Genomic DNA, 26,906 nt, shown 5'->3' on the forward strand with positions numbered 1-26,906 from the left:
TAAATTTTATTCTTTCTGTTCCCCTAGGACTATTATAATGAATCCATTTTCAACTTAATATAATTATATTAACTTTGTAGAAGTATTAAGAGCATCTGTATTCTTTTAGGAAAAAAATACATTTAGTAAAATGTAGGGAGAAAAGGGAGGGAATCAGAGACCTGAGCCTATCCACTTCTCAGCCTCATTGGAAGAAACACAAGAGGCTGAATTGTTGAAGAGAAGATTTTATTAAAGATATGGCAGCCCTTTATTAAACCTTTAAAGGACTCTATTGCCTTTAATTTTGCATGTTAAAGTTGCAGAATTGAGAGCACAAATTGGTCTCTTTATTGAAATGTGCTGCTAATAATTAAGTCAGAGGGGGAAAAACCACAATGGCAAATGCAGTGAAATGCAATAATGTGCCTATTAATACTGGGTGACATTAACCGGGTTATCTGGGTTATCTGGGCTAGCCATCACAAAATTAATCCCATATGTATATGGAAGAAGGCCAGAAGGTAGTAGTATTACATTACAAGTAGTATACTTATTGAATAAAAGACGGAAAATAAATGAATAACAAGGTAAAGATAAAAGTTCTCCTCGCACACATGTGCTAGTTGTTCCTGACTCTAGGGGGTGGTGCTCATCTCCATTTCAAAACCGAAGAGCCAGCGCTGTCCGAAAATGTCTCCATGGTCATGTGGCCAGCATGACTAAGCACGGAATGCTGTTACTTTCCCACTGTTCTGTCCACCAATAAACCATCTTTTGAAGCAGCCTCCATGTCTCCAGTGTCTTTTTCCCTATTTGGAGCCGAACCCAGAAGGACATTTCTTTCAACACCCCCAAAGGTAGTTCATATTTTTCTACTTGCATTTTTACTTGCTTTTAAACTTTACATGCTCATTCCGTTACACCGGCACTAGGGATTTGAACCCCAGAACTGCCGACCTTCTGATCAACAAGCTCAGCGTCTTAAGCCACTGAGCCACTGCATCCCTCAAATGAAAAATACAATGTCACAAAAGAGAAAGGAGCAATTCTTAAAAGTCAATCAGGCACCCTAGTTTCCCTAAAGTCTAAGGTCTGGAATGGGCATGCATGTTTCTCATTCCAGAGGGAATTCAATATCATTTCCTGGGGCTCTACTTTAAAATCAAAGAATGACCAGATTACCAAATTCGGGGCAGACAAGAAACTGAATCCACTTTCCAACAGCAGTCAAGGCCTGTTTTTCAGGAACCATTGGAACTTGCAGTCATAATTTCCTGAGCCCAATTGTGAGTGTCAGCAGCATTCTCACAAGTTTATCCAGCAAGGTGGAGAGAGGCAACAACAACGGGCCCAGAAAGCCGATTCTTAAGAATGTGCCATCCCAAGTCTGGCTGAGAAAGAGTACAGGTAGTCTTTGACTTATAACCATTCATTTAGTGACCATTCAAAGTTATAATGGCGCTGAAAAAAATGACTTCTTACCAGTTTTCACACAACCTTTCAAGCATCCCCTGTGACCAAAATTTGGTGCTTGGCAACTGGCATGTAATTATGACTGTTGCACTCAGTGGTGGGATTCATATTTTTTTACTACCGGTTCTTTAGGTGTGGCTTAGTGAGCATGGCATGGCTGTGGGCGTGGCTTGGTGGGTTTGGCAGGGAAAGGATACTGTAAAATCTCCATTCCTTCCCCACTCCAGGGGAAGGTTACTGCAAAATCCCCATTTCCTCCTGATCACCTGGGACTCGGGAGGCAGAGAATAGATGGGGGCAGGGCCAGTCAGAGGCGGTATTTACCGGTTCTCCAAACTACTTGAAATTTCCGCTACCGGTTCTCCAGAACTGGTCAGAACCTGCTGAATACCACCTGTGTTTGCACTGATCCACAGTCATGTGATCACCGTTTGTAACTTTCCCAGCTTCTCAAAAGGCCAGGCCAAATGGGGCAAGCTAGATTCACATAAGGACTGCATGATCCACTTAACAACTGTGGCAAAAGATCATAAAATGGGGCGCAACTTACTTAACAACTGCCTTGCTTAACAGCAGAAATTTCGGGCTCAACTGTGGTCAGTCAAGGACTACCTTTTCTCACCTGGATTTACGCTCCTTGTAGTCGTAAACTTGCACAGCCGCGTTGTGGGGAACACGGTAAGACACAGCCCGTGTCTTATCACGGGGCAACACAACACCCTTGTCTGAGCTGTCTTTGGAGCGATCAAGAAGAGGATCCCTGCCGGTAGTCAACAAATCTTCCACATGGCCGGGTAGGTGTTTCTCCCATAGTTCCTCATCCTGAGACAGCATGTAAGAGTGGCCAATCACAGCTCTAATCTGGAAGAGAATGAGGAATGGTAGGAAACATAAGAATACATAACATCCCTATACAATTAGTAGCTCAACATTAAGAAAACTAAGGATCATGTCATCTGGCCCTCTCAGTTCCTGGCAAATAGATGGGGAAGAAATGGAGGAAGTGACCGATTTTATTTTCCTGGGCTCCAAGATCACCACAGATGGGGACTGCAGCCAAGGAATTAAAATATGCTTGCTCCTGGGGAGGAAAGCTATGGCAAATCTAGACAGCACACTAAAAAGCAGTGACATCACTCTGCCAACAAAACTGCGTATAGCCAAGGCTATGGTTTTCCCAGTTGCAATGTATGGCTGTGAGCGGCAAAGTATTGAGGCCTTTGAACTCTGGTGCTGGAGAAGACGCCTGTGAGTCCCTTGGACTGCAAGGTGATCAAACAGGTCAATCCTAGAGGAAATCAACCCTGTCTGCTCTTTAGAAGGCCAGATCCTGAAGTATGGTCAAATATTTTGACCATCTAATGAGAAGGAAGGACTCCCTGGAGAAGAGCCTAATGCTGAGAAAGACTGAGGGCAAGAGAAGAAGGGGACAACAGAGAATGAGGTGGCTGGATTGAGTCACCGAAGCAATAGGTGTAAGCTTAAATGCACTCCGGGGGATGGTAGAGGACAGGAAGGCCTGGAGGAATCTTGTCCATGGGGTCGCGATGGGTTGGATACAACTTCGCAACTAACAACAACAACAAATTTAGTCAAATTTCCTGGGCAATCTCCTTTATTTCAGAAGCGTTATGCAAAGGAGGTCTCTATTTATAGCTTTGAAAGAACGAGGATGTCTCTATGTTAGCAACTGTTTTCCCCGTAGCAGTAGGGAAGTGAAAGTTGGATTTTTCAAGAAATATATTAACCCTTTTGAACTTCAGTGTTGGAGAAGATTTCTGAGGATAGCCTCAAAAGCAAACAAAGGGATGATAAATTATTGTTCTCACTCAAAGCACAAATGACCAGACTTAAATCTTTGTATTTTGGAGAAGTTATGTAAAGATCCGGTTTCCTTAAGAAGCCCATAATGTTGGGAAAGGAGGGAGGAAAGAAGTGAAGAGGATAACCAGCAGCAAGGTGAATGGATGATTGCGGTGGACTGTTGGAAGACTCAAGGCTGGAGACATGATATCCTAGAGAAGGTTTATCTATGTGATTGCTGAGAGTCAGCACTAAGTTAATGGAATAAGAAGAGAAGAGAATCAACCTAGAACTAAGGAGAAATTTCCTGACAGTTCACTAATATAATTAATCAGTGGAATGACTTGCCTTGAGAAGTTTTGGGTGCTCCAACCCTGGATGTTTTTAAGAAGAGATTAGAGAACGTCTAAAATGATATAGTATTTCCTGCCTGAGGATTGGACTAGAAGATCTCCAAGTTCCCTTCCAACTCTGTTATTCTATCAAGGTAATACAGAAACCGGGAAATTTTCTTCAGCGAAGAAGCGGGATTACAAATAAGATTTTGCACACTATTTAAGATAATAACACCCAGCACTGCCTTTCTCCATTGTCAAGACTCCCTTACAATGTTTATTTTCAAGCAATTTTGGGGGGGAACATTTCTTTCTAGCCTTCTGTGAAAGGTTCTTTTTCGCAGGGTCTGGACCCTTATTACTTTCATTTCAGGTTTAATGGAGATTAGTGATAAATTATTTTTATGCAAATCAGAAGTAGGTAGAGGCATTATTTGCTTCCTCGATTTTCGAATAGGAGGAGGAAGAGAAAGAGAAGTGTTATTATAGTATTTTAAAAATGGAACTAGAGCCCACTCATCCTTTGCCCGTATATGGATATGCACAAATAAATTTACAATCATTCAAATATATTGAAATAAAAACCATGATGGGATTTTGATGGCATATCAATCTTTTAACACCTCAATCTTGGTAGTCTTCGACCTACAACCAAAATTGAGCTGAAAATTTCCACAGCTAAGCCAGGCAGTTGTTAAATATGTTTTGCCTCATTTTATGACGTGGAATAACAGAATAAGAGTTGGAAGGGACCTTGGAGGTCTTCTAGTCCAACCCCCTGCTCAGGCAGGAAACCCTATACCATTTCAGACAAATGGTTATCCAATATCTTCTTAAAGACTTCCAGTATTGGGGCATTCACAACTTCTGGAGGCAATTTCTGTTCCACTGATTAATTGTTCTAACTGTCAGGAAATCTCTCCTCAGTTCTAAGTTGCTTCTCTCCTTGATTAGTTTCCATCCATTGCTTTTTGTCCTGCCTTCAGGTGCTTTGGAGAATAGGTTGCCTACCTCTTCTTTATGGTAGCCCCCTTAGATATTGGAACACTACTATCTTATAAGCAAACCATTGCAATTAAGTGAATCATATTGTTGTTAAGGTGAACCTGGCTTCCCCCATTGACTCTGCTTGTTGGAAGCTTGCTGAGGTGGTTACAAATGATGGTCACATGACTCCAGAAGTGCAACTGTCATAAATACATGCCAGTTGCCCAGTGCCTGAATTTTGATCACGTGACCATGGGGATATTGCAATAGTTGTAAAAAAACATCTCACGACTGAGCAAAAATCATAAGTCATTTTTTTCCTCCAGTGCTGTTGTAATTTTGTTATGGTTACTAAATGAATGATTGTAATGCAAGGACAACCTGTAGCTCATAAATTTATCTGATTTTCGTGTGTGCGTTTCTGAGAGGGTTTTTTTTAGGGGGGGAAGGAGCACAATGTCATTCTTTAGACCAGGGGTCTCCACTCTTGGCAACTTTAAGCCTGGCAGACTTCAACTCCCAGAATTCCCCAGCCAGCGAGCTGGCTGGGGAATTCTGGGAGTTGAAGTCCGCCAGGCTTAAAGTTGCCAAGAGTGGAGACTCCCGCTTTAGAAATCAAACCTCTTCCTAAAATGGATCCTGGGTCCCATGTGCCTTTGGAGTCTAGGCCCCAGCATGCTGTGTGGACTCTGGTGCAACTCTCAAACTGACCAAATGTATGAATTCCAGATCTTCCTCCTCCTTTATAAATCCATGTTTCTCAACACTCAACACTAGAGAACTGTGGAAAATGAACTTTAGAGGTTGAGAAACACTGGTATAAGCAGGGGGGGGAAAGGCGAATGTAGGAAAGAAGTCATATAGGAGCAACTCATAGTCATCTAAGCTACAGAACTCTTCAGAGCTCATTGTCAGGCCCAGCCCAGGAACTATCCAGCCCAAGTTCAATTCTTTATATATTGACAGAATCCTGCTAAACCAGTCCTACCCTCACCTGAATGGATATACCCTGGGGAATTCTAGGCAGTGGCTGCCCTAAATCTCTTCCTCTGGCTCCAATGTCAGCCCTGGGCTGAATTGTCTCTTCCCCTCCTCCCGCGCCCCAAATGTGCTCCCTCCTTCTTGGAAAACAGGGGCCTCACTTTAGTCCAAGGGTGTCAAACTCATTTTCATTGAGGGCTGCATCAGGGTTGTGTTTGACTTTTGGGGGGGGGGGCAAGGTGGGCTTGGCTAGCTCAGTGTCACTCATGTTTGGGGGCGCTTGTGGGCTCTCAAGCTCCGTTTTCAGCTGCGACGGCTTCCTGTAACCCTCTGCAAAAACAGAGCTGCCTGTGGCCCTCCTGACCTCAGTTTTTGCTGGCAGAGGCACCGCAGGGCAGTCCTTTCCTGTTTACAGCGTAGCCCCGCAGACCAGATCTAAGCACCTCGCAAGCTGGATCTGGGCCCCGGGCGTTGAGTTTGACACCCCTGCTCTAGTCCATCACACCACCTGTCCCAGAGGTGGGTTCCTACCAGTTCAGACCGGTTCGGTGAGTAGGTAGTAACTTGGTCTGCTACGCCCCTGAACCGGTTTTACTGACGGCGGCGCCATCTTGATTTCGGTTCTGTGCATACGCAGAACAATCTTCATTGCAGAAATTTATTTTTTTTCCATTTTCCTCGATCATTTTTGTATCATCCACCTAAGCTAGCGTTCCAAATTTCTTACGTAACAGCAGCCAGTGAATTACTGCTACCAAAAGGTGAGAACCACAGAAACAATCTCCCTGCTTCCTGTTATTCTTTTAGTTACAGGAAGTCCTCAATTTACCACCACAACTGAGCCCAACATTTCTGTTGCTAAGTGAGACGGGTGTTAAGTGAATTTTGCCCCATTTTACGGTGTTTTTTTGCCACTGTTGTTAAATGAATGGCTGCGGTTGTTAAGTGAACCTGCCCTTCCCCATTGTCTTGGCTTGTAAGAAGGTCACAAAGGAGAATCACTTGACCCCGGGGACACTGCAACCATCATGAGTCAGTTGCCAAAAGTCCAAATTTAGTTCACATGACTGTGGGGATGCTGCAACAGTTGTAAGTATGAAAACGGTTGTAAGTCACTTTTTCCAGTGCCGTTGTAACTTTGAGCAGTCGGTAAATGAACTGTTGTAAATCTATGACTATCTGTACACATTTGATAGCTAAAAGGTAAAAGTAAAGGTTCCCCTCGCATATATGTGCTAGTCGTTTCCAACTCTAGGGGGTGGTGCTCATCTCTGTTTCAAAGCTGAAGAGCCAGCGCTGTCCAAAGACATCTCTGTGGTCATGTGGCTGGCATGACTAAATGCTGAAGGCACAAGGAATGCTATTACCTTCCCACCAAAGGTGGTTCCTATTTTTTCTACTTGCACTTTTTACGTGCTTTCAAACTGCTAGGTTGGCAGAAGCCGGGACACGTAATAGGAGCTCACTCCATTACACAGCACTAGGGATTCGAACCGCCGACCTTTCTGATCGACAAGCTCAGCGTCTTAGCCTCTGAACAACAATGTCCCAAATTTGATAGCTAGCTTTCATTTAAAATATAGAAGGCACTAGAACCTTCATGACAAGCAAAGCTCACTGAAGTTGTATCACTGACATCTTATTTACATTGTCCCGTAACCATCTCTGTCCTTTCAACAGTGGCCAATGCCCAGAGGAAGAATACAAGGGGGGGAAGGGAACCACGTTCTTACATATTGGTTTATTTTGGAACTGAAAAAAATAAACAATGCTGAAGCAGAAACATATCCTTTTCACATCACTGTGATTTCCTTTTGCAAGGAAAGGAATTTGAGTTTGATTTTTGTCTAAAGAGCAGTTAATAAGTAATGTAATAAACCACATTAGAGAAATGCTGTCCTTTTGACTTCTAAAAGTCTGCATTTCCAAGGATGGATGTTCTTCTTTGGTAACCACTGCTAGATCTACCACTCACCTTCCCTGTCTTAATATCCCGGACATAAAGGCCTTCATTCTCAGCCAGGGGAATAGAGTGACGTTGCTCCATCACTTCGACCTCCGCAGGCGGTATGTACTCCAAAGGGCCTCGGATCAGCCAGCGGTCACCTGGCTTGCGTAGAATGTCCTCGTCGTCCTGGGTAAGAGGCCAAGTAAGAGGAAGAGAAGAAGTGTCACGTCCACCTGTAGCAATCCATCCATCCATCCTCCCTGGCCAACAGAGACTCAGGACCTCCTACCTCATTTTTGTCTTCAATGGGGCGAACTGCACGTAATAAGAGGCCATCTTCTTCAGACAGGACATAAATGTCTTGGATCCCGTCTTTCAACCATTCTCCAGGCTGTAGGAAGAATGATATCTCGCCCTGCAGAATGAGAAGCAAGAATTGACTCAAGAATGATCGTCAGTCATTGGTTTTGTTGTGGCCCACCCGGGCCAGTGGACCTGGCAGCAGATTCAGACAGTGAGGAGGTTGGGGAGGAACATGGGCCAGTCATGGAGTCTGGGGAAGGCTCTGCCGAGGGCTCTGCACCGGTGGCAGAGAGGGGGGGCCAGGGCCATCTGGGAGTTATGTGCTGCCTTCAGAGTCAGACATCAGTGAGGCAGACAAACAGCTGGAGCCTGTTCCCAGTATACACATGCACAGAGTTGCCAGACTAAGGGAACAGCTAAGAAACAAGGATCGACTCGAGAGTAAGGCCACAGATGGACGGTGAATGGGCCCTCCCATAGGGAATAAAAGAGGAGCGAAAGGAGAGTAGAGCTTGCAAGAGACCCCTCATTCCTGCATTCTTGCCAAGTATTGAGGTGTCTGAAAGATATCGGCCTGGCCACTCTCTAAGCTTGATAAAGGCCGGCAATTGTGAACTATCTTGAAAGACTGTGGGACAGGAAAGACACTGCTGGAGAGGAATTCACTGTAAATTAAATAAAAGGGGTTTATCAGGACGAGGACTTGGCTTCATGCTGCTGGGGAAGCCTAGATCAAAACAGGTTTAAAAAAAGGAAGGGAAAGCTTAACTCTATTTATTAAACTGTAAAGTGGTTAATTTGATGTTGGTTAATTACCGGAATGGTATCCTCCAGTTCCAATCACTATCACCAAAAATTATTGGCAAGTTGCCTGCCATTCTTAGTTTGGAAACAGAAACTATAGTGCAGCGTTTTCAACCAACTTTAAGATGCATGGACTTCAATGGGAGGTTCCTAGCCTGTTTACTATTGGTTCGCTTGAGAGACGGCATTTTGCCTCATGTGTCCAGCAGGACTAGGCACATAGAATGTGGTACCTATTTATCTACTTGAATTTGCATGCTTTTGAACTGCTTGGTTCGCAGGAGCTGAGGCAAGCCCAGGAGCGCACCTTGTCACACAGCACTTGGGCCTCAAACCTAGGCTGTCAGCTTTCTAGCTGGCAAGCTCACAACTTTAACCACTGAGCCAACTTTAACCACTGAGCCATCGTGCTCCCCTGTTTTCTTGGCAGCATTACACAATTAGTTTGCCACTCCCATTTTCTGGGAAGTTTTTTTGATTTTTCAAGTCTAGTGTGCAGTTCCAGAATTCTATCCAAGCACTGATCAAGTCCAACCTTGTTTAACATCAAAGCACAGACAAGGCTGGGTAAATGTTATCACTTAGTATGTCACACACATTAATCAGGAGGACAAAAGTGAGCAACTGATCTGTGACTTTTCTAGATTGAAGCATGCCTCTGCAAATGGCAACTGTGAGGTGAGGGACACCCACCGGATGGGAAAAATGGAACAAGTGTTATAAAACCTATAGGATTTTATACATAGTGTAAAAGCCTCACCAAACTAGCCAGGAACACAATGGATCACTTTTAACTACTTTTTAAAGGTTCCCCTTGCATATATGTGCTAGTCGTTCCTGACTCTAGGGGGTGGTGCTCCTCTCCGTTTGAAAGCCGAAGAGCCAGCACTGTCCGAAGGTGTCTTCGTGGTCATGAGGCCGGCATGACTAAACACCGAAGGTACACAGAACACTGTTACCTTCCCACCAAAGGTTGTCCCTATTTTTCTACTTGCATTTTTACGTGCTTTCGAACTGCTAGGTTGGCAGAAGCTGGGACAAATAATGGCTGCTCACTCCGTTAGACAGCATCAGGGATTCAAACAGCCAAGCTGCCGACCTTTCTGATTGACCAGCTCAGCATCTTAGCCACTGAGCCACCGCGTCCCTTTTTAAAGAGCCCATTCAAAACAGACGCTCATTTGCATGCTCATGTCTACTCGGATATAGAAATAGATAGAAAGAAATAGATAGAGGTGAAACAGAATTGGGAGATTCTAAGAGGTCCTCATAGGAAAATCTTAATATTTGAAAATTACTTCTCCATTGTTTAAATTCTCAGTTCCTGTAACAGTAAGAGAAGAATGTACGCAAAAAGCCTTTAAAATAAAAAAGATGTAAGGATGCATGCAGGGTACAGCTATTATATAAAAGAATACAAGTCTTGTTTATTTCTTGTTAATTATACTAAGCAGTAACTGCAACTGATGTACTAAAACACAAATGGGTTGATCTGAAAAGCTGGCCGGGGGGGGGGGGGGGGTAAGGCAGCAGAAGACTGATCAGTAACATGGTTATATAATCAGAAAAAGATAGCCATTTTTCCCCCCAGCCCACAATTAGCACTTTGGAGAGAGTTTAAAAGAGGGAATAAGGAACTGAAGCCTTCAAGAAAGCCTCCCCCATCCTCTGAATTCCCCAAGCTGAGCCAAAATCCCATTACTGAAATTAGACTGCAGTGTGGCTGAGATTCAGGGCTGCCTATGCAACAAAATTTGCCAGCCAATTTCAAATATCCCTAATGAAAACAGAGAAAACGGAGCTTAATACAGGAAGGCCTCGATTTACAACGACAACTAAGCATCAAATTTTGTTCGTTAAGTCGTTGTGGTCATAAGTAGTCACCCCGTACTCAGACTCGATTTTATGAACATTTTTATAACTGTTGTTGAACACGGCACTGCAGTCATTAAGCGAATCACATGGTTGCAAGTCCAAACTGAGCTTATCCAAGGGGCGATTAGCCACAAAACACGATCATGTGGCTGAGGAACAAAGCAGGTGATTGTAAACGTAAGCCAAGCCCTCGAAATGTAATGACATGGGTAGTATGACACATCGTAACTTTTTTCAAGTCTATCACAACTTTGAATGGTCATTAAGTGACAGGTTGTAAGTCCAGGACTACCTGCATTTTTTTTTTAGCAAAGAAGGGATCACCGCTTCATTTCTTAATGAGTTCATTGCCAATTTCGTTGCATTTATTTTGTACAATGACAATAAAGACTATACTATTGCATGCTATCAGAACTGTGCTTTCTGGCAAGTTTATCCTAATGTTTAGCCCAAATTTGTTCCGCTTGCAATCGCTTTCCTGCTCTCTAGAGCAACATGGTTTAAGAGAACAGGAACTGTGGATACTATCAAGGTTTCTTCCCAAATAATTTACCATGGATGTAGCATCTAATAAAAAACATAACAGCTTCCTGATCTGCCTCCCAATAGGAGCTTCTCTTGAAGGATAGACTGCTTTAAGGAGTTACGTTATAATCACTAGGGCTACCCTACTGAATGATAGTACAGGTAGTCCTTGACTTACAACCATTCATTTAGTGACCATTCGAAGTTACAACGGCACTAAAAAAATTGACATATAAACATTTTTCTCACTTATGACAGTTGCACCAGCCTTGTGGTCATGTCAGAGATGGGTTGCTACTGGTTCACACTGGTTGACGCAAACCAGTAGTGGAAATTGTGACTGGGTGGCCAAACTGGTAGGGACGGTAGCCTGGCCATGCCCCTGAACCAGTTCCCCGGTTGCCCATGCCGTTGCCGGCATGTTTTTTAGTCCTAATTTAATGATCTGCGCAATGGCAGAACAATTTATAAGCAATTGCGCGCGCAGTGAACTGGTAGTAACGCCGGCAGCAACCCACCCCTGGGTCACATGATCAAAATTCAGATGCTTAGCAACTGATTCGGTTCCACCACAAATCCGCGGTAGACTAAAGTGCGCTCAACGAAAGCACGTATTTGACGTCATCACAGCGCGACGAAAACGGCACACTGTGAGTGGTAAATTTAAAATTAATGCGAAAACCTTACCCTAACCCCCCCAAACCTAACCCTAAACCTAACCCTAAGCCTAACCCTTAACCTAACCCTAAACCTAACCCTAACGCTTAACGTAACCCTAAACCTAACCCTAACCCTTAACCTAACCCTAACCCTAACCTTTATGTGAATCGGCTTGCTTTAATTTAATTTTAATTTTAATTTAATTTATTTTTAATTTTATTTGTCGCGCTGCTGATGACGTCACGTACGCGCTTTGATCGGGCGCGCTTTAGTGGACCGCGGTTTTGACGGGTCACGACTGATTCATTTCCATAATGGTTGCAGTGCCCCCAGGTCATGTGATCACATTTTGTCACCTTCTGTCAAGCAAAGTCAGTGGGGAAGCCAGGTTCACTTAACAACAGGCTCACTTAGGAATGGAAATTTTAGGCATCATTTTGGCCGTAAGTCAAGGACCATCTGCATATCATTAGAGCCCTTCATGCTTCCGAGATAAAGATACATACCTTAATGACCTTCTTCTGCCCAAGCTGAGGTTTGCCATCTACGCCTATCGGGTCACAAACTACACAATACTGGCAACTGTTCAAGGTGGTGATGTCAGTAATGCCCAGCATTTCCTCATAAACATCAGGGATGTGGGCTTCGGTGTCCGCCATGGTGACCAACCACTCTTCTCCGGTTTTCCTCACGATACCTTGAGAGTCCCGAAACGTTTTGGTGGCCCGGAGGTGCAGTGCTTTCTTCAAAGAGCAAAAGAAGCAAATGTATATATATATTACTGGAAAGGCCCCTTTTTATGATTTAACATTATCTGTTATTAATCTGACTCTTCATACAAAGGACACATCCTGTAGGGTTTAAGCCATACCCAAAATGTCGCTTCTGATTAAATTTTACTAAGAAACAGACAAGAATGCAAATATTAGGCAGCAATGGCAACTGTGCACCCTCTCAGAAAATGTTGCCAGTGGCGGATTAAGGTTCACTGGTGCCTTAAGCACTGACAAATCTTGGCGCATATTGTACAAATCTTCATTGGGCTTTTTTTTTCTTTCTCAACTTTGAGGTGCACCCTTTGGGCCCGGTGCCCTAAGCACATGCTTCGTCTGCTTAATGGTTAACACACCACTGAATGTTGGTCTGCAAACTCTCTGTTCATCAGTGGTGTAAGACTAATCTATCAGCATCTGATAACATACAGTGGAACCTCTGGTCACGACTGTAATCCATTCCAGGACTTCAATCGCAACTCGATTTGGTGGTGACCGGAAGCAAGACTGATTGTGCATGTGCGTAAAAAAAAAAAATGGCAGGGAAAATTGCCGTGGCTGTGTTTGATTGCCACCCGAGGATGTGTTTGTGACCAGAGTGAAACATTCAGTGGATTTTTTGGTCGGCACCCAATTTGGTCATGGTCAGAAGCGTTCGTGACCCGAGGTTTTAAAACAGCTTTCTACTGCTTGCTCACTCAAGGAAAAAAGGCCTCGCAAAGCAGGGAAAGACCACGAGATCCATACAAGAGAGTCTCTATCTTGTTTTGAAGTCCATGAGTCATAAAGAGGCCATCATTTCCAACCCTTGTCGCATCCAACCACACATATTTTAAGTGTACAAAATGGGACCAAAACCCCTCCCTTCTTTAGGCCTGCCTTTCCTCCAGCACCGTCAATACATCCACTTGTGTTTCAATACTATGTGTCCTGGTCAATGTTCCCTCTAAGCTGCGCGGCCGCACACGTGTCAAGAAAACGCCGCGCAGCAGTTTCCAACTTCTGTGCAGTGTTTTTTTAGCGTGATCAATCTTCGGCTCTGCCAGCTGCCTTCCTTCCCTGAAACGAAACTGCCCAGCTGGGGTGAGCAACGAAGCTGAAATGACGTCATGCAATTCAGGACTGAGAGGAATTGACAAGCCGGGCAGGTAAAAACCCTCTCCCGCTGCCACCACCAGCAGCTCCTGGTCCAGGACTCTGTTCAAGCTTGTCGAGGAGTGGTTGCGCTACCAAGCCAGTTCCGTTTTTCGGCAGGCCTAGCCAATCACTGCACGAGCAACTTAAAGGCGGTCATGAATAAAAGACAGAAGCATCTCAGGGATAGACTCGGCTTCCGCAGAAGGAAATGTGCGATGGACGGGAGGGAGGTGGCTGTGGAAAGGGAATTGCAGCAGCAGCGGCTCGTGCCTCAGTTCGGATGGGCACATTGCATCCATTTTGCCATGTGGCCTGGCGGACACTGTGGCTGCTCCTGATGGTTGCCTCCTCCTTCCCTCTGGGTAGAGCGGAGCGCTTCAATTGCCCGGCACCTGCAGCCCCCATCACTTATTGGCATCTATCCGGGACTTTTTTTGAAGCTGTGAGCGCATAAGGCAGGTGGCGAGTCTGCAAATTGTTTTCCTGAAAGTAATCTCCACTTAACGGAGTGGGGCTTCCTTGTGATAATCGTGAACAGGACCACCGGCCCCGAAGGGCTGCTGGAAGCACACTAGAGCACTCTGCCTTTGGGGAAGCAGTTGGATTTCAGGTTCCCGATCGGTCTGTTGCATTTATCTATTGCAAAGTATAGGCGCAAAACACACAGACACGTTTAGTCTGGGAGGGGATTTCTTTCTGTTTGATTCTGAAAGTGTAGGGTCATATACCTCTTTCCCTTATCTGTCAGGGGAAGGCTTTGCTGACACTTGCATGCTGTCATTATGCATTTTCTTTTTAAATGCTTTGAATTAGTCTTCTGTTTTTTTTACCAATGGCACAAGAGAAGAAAGGGATAATTTTCAGGAAACAGAAAACTGACCTACGGTATTGGTTTGTATCTTTTATGCATCTTTGTATTTTTACGTCTGAAAATTAGCACTTACAAATCAACATTTCATCACACATTCCATGCATTTTTATATTATTTGCATATGAAAGGGCTGTATATAAAATGAGCCATTTAATATATTGAAAACCAACTTTATTTTCTGTTGGTTCATCCTCTCAAAGGTGACTGATCAGATTTCTTTAGCAAGTTCAAATTGGCTAACCTCCATGTAGATTGTTTTGGCAGCAGTACAGAGTCTACTAGCTTTTTGGGGATCAACCATGGTCAGCTAGGTGTTACCATCCATAGTATTGATACATCAAATGGTTCCAGTTCTTGGATCATCATATAAAAACAAATGGTTAAATATACTGTAGTTTACAGCCAGCCGATATATAATATTGGATAGTAAGGGGGAAAGTATAAAGCATATAAAGTAATTCTCAGTATGGAAAATGTGGATAGAGGGAAGTTTTGATCCTTTTCCCATAGAGAGTCATCCATTGAACTTGAATACAAGTAGTGCTCAACTTACTATATATTATATAGTTATATATTATATAACGCTTTTAATTAAGAGGGTACATTGAATAAACATAACTTTGAGTTTCAAATAACACTGATTTTGTTGTTGTCTTGGGTGAAAACAATTCAGGTGCTCAGGCATAAAAATGTGTCAAACACTATACTTTTCCACGCACATTGAAAAAAAATTAGAGGGAACATTGGTACTGGTGTCTAGTTCAAACATTCCCCTGGGAATATTGTCCTATCGTATAAGGCCCTAGAGTCACTGGGCAAATCGTTCTCCTTGGAAGCTATTTCTTTGTCTAACTAGTCTAGGATATTGTCTTTTAGAGCAATTCACACAATCTCTAAGGCTGTGCCAGGCAAAAATCCTTCCGTACATCTTTCCATCCAACTAGCCTTGAAAAAGGAGCTTTTTTCAAACGTGTTAGGCAAGGGATATTTTGTTGTGGCCCGTCAGTGGCCAGCACAGCCCGCCAGCGTTGGACAATGAGCAGGTTGGGGAGGAACATGGGCCAGTCCTGGAGCCGGGGGATGGCTCGGACAAGGGCTCTGTGTCGGAGGCAGAGATGGGGCCGACAACCCTACTTCCCTTAACCACCACCTACCACTAGAAGTTACAAAACTGTCACTTACTTTTTCAGTCAGAATGACAGCATCAACAATGTCAACTACTTCTTCAAATACACCTGGCAAGTAAGCCCCAACCTTCTTCACCATCCATTCCTCACCTGTGGGAGTGGGTGGGAATGGGAAACTCAAGATGTAAGCACACAACACACATTAAAGCTGTCCTTTCATAGGATCATGGATAAGAAATCAGAAAGATACCTGTCACACGTTTGTTCCCCTCCCTGTCTCTGCATTCCTTCCGTGCCTGAAGTTTGATGGCTTGGTTGGGGCGAATGATGGTGGCCAGGATTGTCTCCACAATTTCAACCTCTTTTCGTGGGATGTAGGTTCCTGGAAATGACAGTGGTTTACTAGATGAGCTAGCTGGGCTCCAACTCAGTTATGGCAGAGGAGTGATGGCAAACCTTTTTTGGCTCCCATGCCAAATGCGGGGGGAGTCCAGGGAGGTCATGTGCTGGCGTATTATACCCCTAACGCACTCCCCCCGCATGCGCACATGACCAGCTCCCCCATTTTTGCCACAGTTTTTTCGCCCTCCCCAGGCTCCAGAGGCTTTCTAGGAGCCTGGGGAGGGCAAAAACAGCATCCCCCACACCACCAATGCCCTCTGAAGGCCTCAAGAGTTCCCCTGAAGCTTCTGGAGGGTGAAAAATGGACCTAGGAGCAAACTGGAAGTCTGTTCCTGAACTTCCGATTTGCCCATAGGGCTGCTTTTTCGAAAAACGGCCTCAAAAGAAGGCCATAGGGTGGTGGAGATTGGAAAGGAGCGCAGGTTTCTGACTTGGTCAAGTCAAGCCAAAAAACACAGGAAGGAAAAGAATGCAAACTATTTTTCCTGGTTCCGTGCATAGGGGGGAGGGGAGTCCTTGTAAAATAGGCTAAGGTATTTGGGGAAGAAAAATCATATGAATCCATATTTTCATTTTAATACTGCAATTATTCACAAACATATTGTGAAGAGTCCTTTTCAATGTTTTCTTTTTTACCATTGACACTTCTCGAGGTAGTCCTTGACTTATGATAAGCGAGCCCAAAATTTATATTGCTAAATGAAAATTTTTGTTAATTGACTCCATTTTACAACTTTTCTTGCCACATTTGTTGAGTGAATCACTTAACTGTTGTTAAATTAGTAACGCGGTTGTTAAGTGAATCTGGCTTCCCCATTGACTTTGCTTGTCAGAAGGTCACAAAAGGTGATCACATGACCCCGGGTCATTGCAGCCGTCATAAATGTGACCCCGTTGTCAAGCATCCGAATGTAAATCAAGTGACCATGGGGATGCTGCAACGGTCGTTAAGTATGAAAAATGGTCTTAAGTCACTTTTTTTTCAGTGCCGTTGTAACTTTGAATGGTCACTAAATGAACTGATGTAAGTCAAGAACTACCTGTATTGAGATTAAAAGCCAATCGGGATTTTTTAAAAATAGAAAAAACACATTCACATGGGATGCAATGAGAAGGGGAGAATTCAGAGGAATATTTTGGCACCAGATTTCCTGGAAAACAATTGGGTTTGACTGACTTCAGTTTTGCCTATTTGACTGGCAAACGGCTTTTGTGGAATCTCAGAATTCCTCACTTTTCTTCATACCCATTTGTTTCAGCTAAAGATGCTGGCAAGTGAAGCCATAATCTTCTGCAAAGATCTACATGTGTCGTCCAGGGGTGTGGAATCTATGGCTCCCCACATTCGGCTGAAGTAGTGCATTCAGGATTCCTCACCATTGGCTATGCTAGTTGGGGTTATTGGGATCAGTTTTTCAGCCAGATATAGAGAACTAAACATCTCAAAGGGCTAGTCGTAACTTATAAAGCCCTTCATGGTATTGGACCTGGGTACTTGAGAGACCGCCTGCTGCCAATTACCTCCCACAGACCCGTTAGATCGCACAGGGTCGGCCTCCTCCGGGTTCTGTCTACCAGCCAATGCCATCTGGCTACCACCCGGGGGAGGGCCTTCTCTGTTGCAGCTCCGTCCCTTTGGAATGAACTCCCCGCGGAGATTCGGACCCTCACCCATCTCCAGGCCTTCCGGAAAGCTGTCAAAACCTGGCTGTGCCGGCAGGCCTGGGGTTGATGAGTTCCCCTCCCCTCTCGACTTGTATGGCTGTATGACTCTTGTGTATTTTAATTACGTGTATTGTGTTTGTATCCCCTTTCCCCTTTGGAGTTGTTCGCCGCCCTGAGTCCCTCCCGGAGAAGAGCGGCATACAAATAAATTAAATCTTGAATCTTGAATCTCACCTCCCAAGCCATGTTTACTTCCTTGACAATTGCTACTTACCAGGTCCTTCAAACAACCATTCATCTCCAGCAACATATTTGGCTGCCTGGTCATCTTCAAAGTCCAGCAGAGCTTTCAAATGCAGGGCGGTATTAGCCAAGACAATTTGTAAAGGTGTAACATCCTAGAAAAGCAGATGAACAAAAGAGCTAGTAACAAAAGCAACGTCAGGGAGTGGTCAAGCCTTGGGAGGCTGGCAAACACAAGGAAACAGGATCCCTTTTGATTCCTGGGAAGATCTTTCTTAGCGGTCAAGTAAATTAAACAGAGCAAAAATGTCAATAAAATTGAACCGAATAAACAGAAACAGAATCTTGAAACTTGCCAAAGTAATTCTCCAGCATAACTTATATAGGTAGTCCCCGACTTGCAGCCACAATTGAGCCCAACATTTCTGTTGTTAAGCAAGACAGTTCTTAAGTACGTTTTGCCCCATTTTTCGACCTTTCTTACCACGGTTGTTAAGTGAATCGCTGCAGTTATTAAGTAACACAGTTGTTAAGTGAATCTGGTTTCCCCATTGATTTTGCTGGTCAAAAGGTAGTAAAACATGATCATCTGATCCTGGGACTCTGTAACCTTCATAAATATGAGTCAGCTGCCAAGCATCCAAATTCTGATCATGTGACCAAGGGGATGCAATGTTCATAAATATGAAAAAATGTCGTGCCACTTTTTTCAGTGCTGTTGTGACTTTGAATGGTGACTAAATGAATGGCTATAGGTCAAGGATTACCAATCAGCCAGAATTACTCTGAGTCTCTTTCTCACACTTCCCTGCTTCCCTGAACTCAACAATCCCTTCTGTAATGATTCCATCCTCCTCCTTAAGTGTCCTATCTTCTCACATATTCTCTTATGCCAGGGGTGAAATGCTGCTGGTTCGGGCCAGTTCGCCTAAACTGGTAGTAAAAGAATGCTAAAAACAGTTTGATCAGCTGTGTGGCCATCAGCTATGCCAAGCAATCCCCAGAATATTTTAAAAACTTTTTTGGCATTTTTTTTACTACCAATCAGCTGTGCAACAATCAGCTGTGCCTGATTATCTGTGAGGTTCCTGCTTGTTGCAGGGGACATTTTGTGTGAAGTCCAGCTGCTTTTTACATTGTGTGTGAGTCAGTTGTGCAGCCACACCCACCCAGTCACACCACCAAGCCACGCCCGCCATTTGAGGAAAGGAGAAATTAAGACTCCCTTACCTCTTTTAGTTCCTCTCCTGGATATAAAGGGAAAGGATCCTGAGCCATCCTGATCTCCAAGTCAGCATGTGCGAGCCGGACCTGCCCCAGAGCATCAAGATGGACTGCCCCATCTAGTCCACGAACCACCGGATTGAGGATGATACAGTAATGTCGTGGTGGAACCATCACCATCTTCTTTGGAGCTACTATGATCCTGGAGAAAAGCAGAGTTTTTTTTTTAAAAAAAAAATCAAAGGTAGGCGAGAACCTGCCTCAAATACAGTAACTGTGAGGTTGATCTTGGACTTAGTGGGATATATTTGAATATGAGCCAGCAATGCGCAGCAGCAGTCAAAAAAGTTAATACAATCCTTGGTTGTACAAACAGAGGCATGGAATCAAGATCACGTGACGTATTAGTACCACTTTATAAAACCCTGGTAAGACCATGCCTGGAATACTGCAACCAATTTTGGTCACCATACTACAAAAAAAGATGTTGAGACTTTGAAAAAAGTTCAGAGAAGAGAAACTAAGATGATCAAAGACCTGGAGATTAAACCATATGAAGAATAGCTGCAGGTTTTGGGTCTGGCTAGCCTAAAGAAAAGAAGAATTAGGGGAGACACGATAGCAGCGTTCCAATATTTGAGGGGCTGCCACAAAGAAAAGGGGGGTCAACCTATTTTCCAAATACCAGAAGGCAAAACAAGAAACAATGGTTGGAAACTGATCAAGGAGAGAAGCAACCTGGAATTAAGGAGAAACTTCCTACAGTGAGGACAATTCAGAAACCGTGGGCGCTCAGTCGCTGGAGGTTTTAAGAATAGACCGGACAGTCACTTGTCTGAGATGTTATAAGTTCTCCTGCTTGAGCAGGGGCTGGACTAGAGGACCTCCAAGGTCCCTTCCAGCTATCACTATTCCCATTCCCATTCCCTCTTCCTTCCCTTCCCTTCCCCAGTATGGTGGAGGAAATGGAAAGGGAGAAATAAATATTGGGTTTCTTGGTTCACGATTAAGATGATGAGTTCAAGCTTCACCTCTTCAGGTTTTGGCATATGGATAGTCCTCGGTTTACAACAGTTCCTTTACTAACCATTTGAAGTTAAAACAGCACTTGAAAAAAGTGACTTATATTTTTCAGACGACTGCTATAGAATCCCCATGGTCACCCATGCAAAATTTGGATGCTTGGCAACTGGCATGTATTTATGACGGTTGCAGTGTCCCGGGATCATGTGATCCCCTTTTGCAACCTTCTGACAAGCAAAGTCAATGGAGAAGCCAGATTCACTTAACAACCAGGTTGCTAACTTATCAATTGCAGTGATTTTCTTAACTGTGGTAAGAAAGGTCATAAAATGGGTAAAAGCTCACTTAACAAATGTCTCACTTAAAAACATAAATTTGGGGCTTAATTGTGCTCCTAAATTGAGGACTACCTTCAAGCCTGCAGGCTTGATGGGCAAAGAACTTGTAAGAAAATTTGAGATGGAAAGACATACTAATTCCCACAATGGAAGGTTTTTTTGTTTGTTTGTTTGTTTTTGCAAAGAACTCAGGTTTATTTGTGTGTAAATGTGTTTTATTTTCCATTTTCATTTTCGTACAGTCACACATATACTGTATAGAACCGGGGCCATATAACATTAAACAATAAACACAGCCATTCCTCTTGTCAATAATACCCAATGTACCTCTTCAACCCTCCATACACCCTTTCTTTCGCCCCCCTCCAACTTTCCACCTTCCCACAATCATTCCCCTCTACCCTACTTCCCCTCCCCCTCTACCACACCTCTCTCCCAATACAGTGGAATGGAAGAATTGTTTTTGATGGATGCCACAAAATTGACCATTTTAGGCTAGAAATTGTCAAAACAAGAATTTACTTCTGGACTTTTTGCTCAAAACTGGAAAAAATCCTGAAATTCTGATTTTAAGGGTTGATGTTTAGAATTATTTTGTAATTACGGAAATGGCTTGAAATGTTGTGAAATGGAAAGCAAAAGGTTGAGTTTTTGCATTCCACTGCACTGAAAAAGTCAGAAGTGTCGGTTTTCCCCATTTTTTTCTTTTTTTTCTTTTGGTTTTCCTGTTATTTGTAACAGAATATTTGTATTTGCAATGAAAGTTAGTAAAATACATTGGGGGGGGGAACCTTTCTTTACAGTTGCACAACACTGTTTGTCTATTTCTCATCTCAAAACAGTGGGAAACTCAAATTCAAAAGTATCAGACATGTCATTGGAATGTGAAATCACAAAACTGCATCTCACTTATTTTGGCTATGTCTTGCAGGGGAAGCACAGGTTCAAGAGCTGAGTGCCATCCTCACCCCAGCTCCTCCTGCTAACCTAGCAGTTCGAAAGCATGCAAAGGTGAGTAGATAAATATCACTTTGCTGGGAAGTTAACAGACCTCCATAATATCATGTTGGCCATATGACTACTGTTGGAAGAAAAATCCAGATCCAGTTCCAAGCCGTGAATAAAATGGAGGCTGATTGGAAAGAAAGATTCTGTTTATTGATGAACAGGCAGCTTGTGGTTCTGGGCAGCTGACAAAATGGAGTTCAGAGTGGGTGGGTTTTTTTATATCTTCCTTGATTCCTACAGGGTCATGGATTATTGGTGAACAGAACCAACAGAACCAACAGACATACAGCATGCAATTCTGGAACTGCTGACAAAATCAAGTTCAGTAGGGTAGGTTTTTATACCTTTTTTATTTCTAGGGGGCCATATAGGGATCATGGCTGGCTCTATAGGCTCTATAGGCAAAAGGGGAAGTGCAAATCCTAGGTGTTTGTCTGAGGTAATCTTGTCTTGCCTAATTGCTTATCTGGAGTTTCGGTCTGACCCAGTCTTTCTGACTGGATTGCCAAATCTTCATTTCTAAAACCAATTTCTAACCACTTTCGTTGCATTTATTTTGTACAATGACAACAAAGACTATACTATAAAAGCTGGCCTCCTCCGTTTCTGCTTGGGGCAGGGAGGCTGGGGCTGGTTTCTGCCTCCCTTTTTATTCTATCCTGGCTTTTTAATATTCCCCAAAATATTTCATTCTCTAGGAAGGTGGGTGGGTGCTGACTTTCTATACAGAAACCTCTTTGGTCAGTGCTGGCTCAATGGCCTTGAAACTGAAATGAGCAATTTTTCCTATAGTCATCAATGACTAACATAGTAAAATATATAGGACTCCTTTATCTTTTACACGTGGGAGAATTCACCACAAAAAGCAATTACATTTGCAAGAGTTAGCAGTAAAAGGAAACCAGGAAATCAAATAACATGGTGGCTTTGAGTGGTAACACTACTCAAAGCCGACATCAGCCAGAGCATAGAACAACTCAAAGAGGTAGTGAAAGATCAAGAACAGTGGAAAGACCTGGCCCATAGAATTGCCAAGAGTTGCAAATCTCTTGGTTTTGCAACTCTTGGAAAACTTGCAAAATAGCTTTCAAGGTTTCAGGTGCTCCGGAAGCTGCTCTTTGCTCATCCTGGTGTAAGAAGGGTTACTCAGGCAGCCAAAGTGGCTGCAAAGAAAGTGCCAACAAAGGTAATAGAAAACCAGAAGAGAGTTAAGGGATCCAGTCATTCAAAACCCAAAGGTGAGGATTTGTCCCAAGATAAAGAAACCATGACTTTTGAAACCGCCTTTTGATGAGCAAAGGAACTTTGCACCAGATAGGTTCACTTCCTCAAAGCAACTAAGCCCCAATTTAATCTGCCAGTCCCACCCAAGATTATTGATTCAAAGGTCTTGTTAGCACATGCTGTACAAATAGTCCTTGACTAACAACCACCATTGAACCCAAAATTTATGTTACTAGGCGAAACATTTAAGTGAGTTTTGCCCCCTTTTCATGTCTTTTCTTGCCACAGTTAAGCAAATCATTGCAGTTGTAAAGTTAGTACATGGTTGTTAAGTGAATCTGGTTTCTCCATTGACTTTACTTGTCAGAAGGTTGCAAAAGGTGATCACATAACCTTGGGATACTGCAGCCATCATAAATATGAAACCGTTGCCAAGGATCTTAATTTTGATGTGAGCATGGGGACGCTGCAACTGTCGTACGTGTGAAAAACGGTCATGTCACTTTTTTCAGTGTCACTGTAAATTTTGAAGTCACTAAATGAACTGTTGTAAATAGAGGAATACCTGCATTTGCATTCTGGTTCCTAACTTGTTTCAATTTTATAGTATGGTAATTGTTGCAAATGCTTCTGTCTCTACTTTTATGACAAGGTAAGCAGCCTAGAGAGGAATGATAATGTGATGGGCAGTATATAAATTTAATAAATTTAGAGCAGGAGTCTCCAAACCTGGCTACTATTAACACGTGTGAACTTCAACTCCCAGCATTCCCTAGCCAGCAGCTGCCTGAGGAATTCTGGGAATTGACATGCACAAGTCTTAAAGTTGCCAAGTTTAGACATTCCTACTCTAATAGCAGGGACCCAGTGGCTAAGATGCTGAGCCTGTCGATCAGAAAGGTCGGCAGTTTGGTGCTTTGAATCCCTAGCGACATGTAGCAGAGTGAGCTCCTGTTACTTATCCCAGCTTCTGCCAACCTAGCAATTTGAAAGCACGTAAAAATGCAAGCAGAAAAATAGGAACCACCTTTGGTGGGAAGGTAATAGTGTTCCGTGCGCCTTTGTCGTTTAGCCATGCCGGCCACATGACCACGGAGATGTCTTCCGCCAGTGCTGGCTCTTTGGCTTTGAAACGGAGATGAGCACTGCCCCCTAGATTCAGGAACGAGCATATATGTACGAGGAGAATCTTTACCTTTAATTGTGATAAGTGTTTCTGTCTCTGCTTTTATGACAAGGTAAGCAACCTCGGGTGGAATGATAGTGTGATGGGTGGCATATAAATTTAATAAATTTAGAGCAGGAGTCTCCAAATTTGGCAACTTTTAAGATCTGTGGACTTCAACTCCCAGCATTCCCCAGCCAGCAGCTGCCTGAGGAATTCTGGGAATTGAAGTTCACAAGTCTTAAAAGTTGGCAAGTGTGGACATTCCTACCAGTAATAGTAATTTCTATAGTAGCCCAGTCCCTGAAAAAAAAAATCAGCAAAGACTACCCCACCCTCCCTGCCCCTTCTCCAGCTCCCCCTGAAGATTAATTCTTGGTCTCAGCGGGAAGACTGAGCAACTGCCCCCTTGCGGAAAGTTTTGAGAAAAAAGCAAAAAGAACTGCTTTTACGCACGCGAATAGAAAACCTCTATTTTGTTGCAAAACTTTGGACAAATCGGAGCGGTCCTCCCGGCTGGAGCCTCGCAACAGGAAGCTATTGAGTTAGTTACCTGTTAGTTACTGTTACTATTGAATTAGTTAATGGAAGAGCGGTAACTATTTTCCCAAGGAAGAAAGAGGTGTGAAAAGTTGCCTAGCGGTTATAGTATCATATCACCCGGATTAGGCTCTTTCTGCCGGGACTCACCTCTCATTATCCTGGCGGATATAAGTCTTGGGCCCGATTTCCACGCGGGTGACGTTGGAGTTCTGATCCAAGACATGGATGTAATGATAGGGAGGGATCCGGATAATCGACTCGTTCGCCATTTTGTCTTCCAAGCTGCGTTGCAAAGAGAAGAAGAGCAAAGGGATTTTAGAAATTCTGCCAGAAAATAATCACGGCAAGAATGCCTGCTCAGTCATTCTCCCGTGTTTTCCTCTCAACCGCGAGGGATTCTGAAGGAAGCCTTTGCAATCTCTCTCTTAGCCACCAAGCTCAGCAAGGCGCTGATTCCTTCCAGAATCCAGACTGGCTTACTCAGCAACCAGCGCCCTCGGGGAAGGAAAGCGACACACCCGCTTCATAAATTCATACCCCTTTGGGCAGTTACGGGAAAACCTAGCTAAAGAGCTGGGCATTCAAGGTGGGCAGATGATCGTTGCCTAACGTGGCTGTCAGGTTTGCTATTCTGGGTGAAAACGAAAAAGTCACACAAACGTTCCTGTTTTTGGGGTTGGGTTTTTGAGTGTGCAGATCTTGACCAGAGAGATCCACCCTAAAACTCTCGTTCCTCCTTGACAGAGTCTTCTTACTACTGGACGTAACTGGTGAAAAAGTCAGTTTCACTCACTATCTTCAAGGCTGCGCTTTGGGAAACTTCTTAGCTCAAAGAAGGCTAGTTTGAAAAAAAGAACAGAAAAGAAATCTTAGCATGACAAAAGGACTGGAGTGAGTGGGGGGCTACCAAAGGCATGGCCCATCCCAATCTGGAAATAAGGAGGTAAGGATGAAGAAGGTGAATTAAACTTACCAAGTGGAGTTGCTTTGTGTAGCTAAGGGGGAGGCCCTAGACTTGGAATCCCTCTTATATAGTAAATTTATTTCCTGGTTTGAGAGGTGGAGCAAACTACATCTGTTCAAAAAAAAAATGTTAAAGGAGAAGCAGAGTTCAAATGCATCTAATAGTCATCCAGAGTTTTGCAACCAAATAATAGCCCTGCCAAAGTACAAGTAGTCCTCGACTTACAGCAGTTTGTTTCGTGGCCACTCAAAGTTTCAATGGCACTGAAAAAAAGTTGCTTATGACCGTTTTTCAAAGTTACAACCTTTCCAGCATCCCCCATGCCCATGTAATCAAAATTAAGATGCTTGGCCAGTGGTTCATACTTATGACCCATGCAACATCCCAGGGTCATGTGATCCCCTTTTACGACCTCTTGACAGGCAAAGTCAATGGGGGAGTCAGATTCACAAACTGTACTAACTTACCAACGGCAGTGATTCACTTAACAACTTGTGTAAGAAAGGTTGTAAAATGGGGGCAAAACTCACACTAACAAAGGTCTCACTTAACAAGAGAAAGTTTGGATTCCAATTGTTGTAAGTCGAGGACTACCTGTATTATGGAGAATCAGGACATGATTGCAGGTACATTTTATTGCCAAAGGTGAAGTAATTATAAATAATTTCAAAGTATCATAGTCCAACAGAATCCAGGAACCAGAGGGTTATACCTGATAATAAAATAAAAGATATATACCTGTATATTGAGGTACAATTATGTAAACCCTGAAGCTATGAGAGGTTATGATAATAAATTCATCAGATTTTACAATTAAAATAGTAAACTTTATTTTATTCAACCTTGGCTGATTATGGCAGAAAACAACCGATGAAGTGTGAGCCCGCTTGGAAACACAGCGTTATGAAGAATTTACCTGTGGAAATCCTGCCTATTACACATATGAAAGATGTAAGAATTGATCCTGAAAAATCCTTGCTCAATAGTAGCAACTGTGAGAGAGATCTTGGAGTCCTAGTGGACAACCATTTAAATATGAGCCAGCCGTGTTCAGCAGCTGCCAAAAAAGCCAACACAGTTCTAGGCTGCATAAACAGAGGGATAAAATCAAGATCACTTGAAGTGTTAATACCACTTTATAATGCCTTGGTAAGGCCACATTTGGAATACTGCATCCAATTTTAATTGCCACAATGTAAAAAAGATGTTGAGACTCTAGAAAGAGTGCAGAGAAGAGCAAGAAAAAGGGGCTTATGGGACTGGAGACTAAAACATATGAAGAACGGTTGCAGGAACTGGGTGTGTCTAGTTTAATGAAAAGAAGGACTAGAGGTGACATGATAGCAGTGTTCCAATATCTCAGGGGTTGCCACAAAGAAGAGAGAGTCAAACTATTCTCCAAAGCACCTAAGGACAGAACAAGAAGCAATGGGTGGAAACTAATCAAGGAGAGAAACAACTTAGAACTGAGGAGAAATTTCCTGATATTTAGAACAATTAATCAGTGAAACAGCTTGCCTCCG

General features: G+C 43.4%; 1 protein-coding gene across 1 annotated transcript in view; it reads right to left on the reverse strand.

Moving 5' to 3' along the window:
* Window positions 1-25,431, reverse strand: part of MVP (major vault protein) — a 34,346-nt gene extending 8,915 nt beyond the window's left edge. The window contains exons 1-10 of the mRNA XM_087714002.1: window positions 25,393-25,431; window positions 24,567-24,701; window positions 19,125-19,320; window positions 17,926-18,049; window positions 15,835-15,966; window positions 15,640-15,734; window positions 12,183-12,419; window positions 7,799-7,924; window positions 7,537-7,695; window positions 2,078-2,316 (exon numbers count right to left, since the gene is read on the reverse strand). Of these exons, the coding sequence (XP_087570128.1) occupies window positions 2,078-2,316; window positions 7,537-7,695; window positions 7,799-7,924; window positions 12,183-12,419; window positions 15,640-15,734; window positions 15,835-15,966; window positions 17,926-18,049; window positions 19,125-19,320; window positions 24,567-24,688 (1,430 nt within the window). The 5' untranslated portion in view covers window positions 24,689-24,701; window positions 25,393-25,431. The remainder of the gene's footprint in view (window positions 1-2,077; window positions 2,317-7,536; window positions 7,696-7,798; window positions 7,925-12,182; window positions 12,420-15,639; window positions 15,735-15,834; window positions 15,967-17,925; window positions 18,050-19,124; window positions 19,321-24,566; window positions 24,702-25,392) is intronic.
* Window positions 25,432-26,906: the final 1,475 nt, after the last annotated feature.

Source organism: Thamnophis sirtalis, unplaced genomic scaffold (assembly GCF_051295495.1).
Source record: "Thamnophis sirtalis isolate CommonGarterSnake01/CBP01778 unplaced genomic scaffold, rThaSir2_p1.2 scaffold_4, whole genome shotgun sequence".
NCBI lineage: Eukaryota > Metazoa > Chordata > Lepidosauria > Squamata > Natricidae > Thamnophis > Thamnophis sirtalis.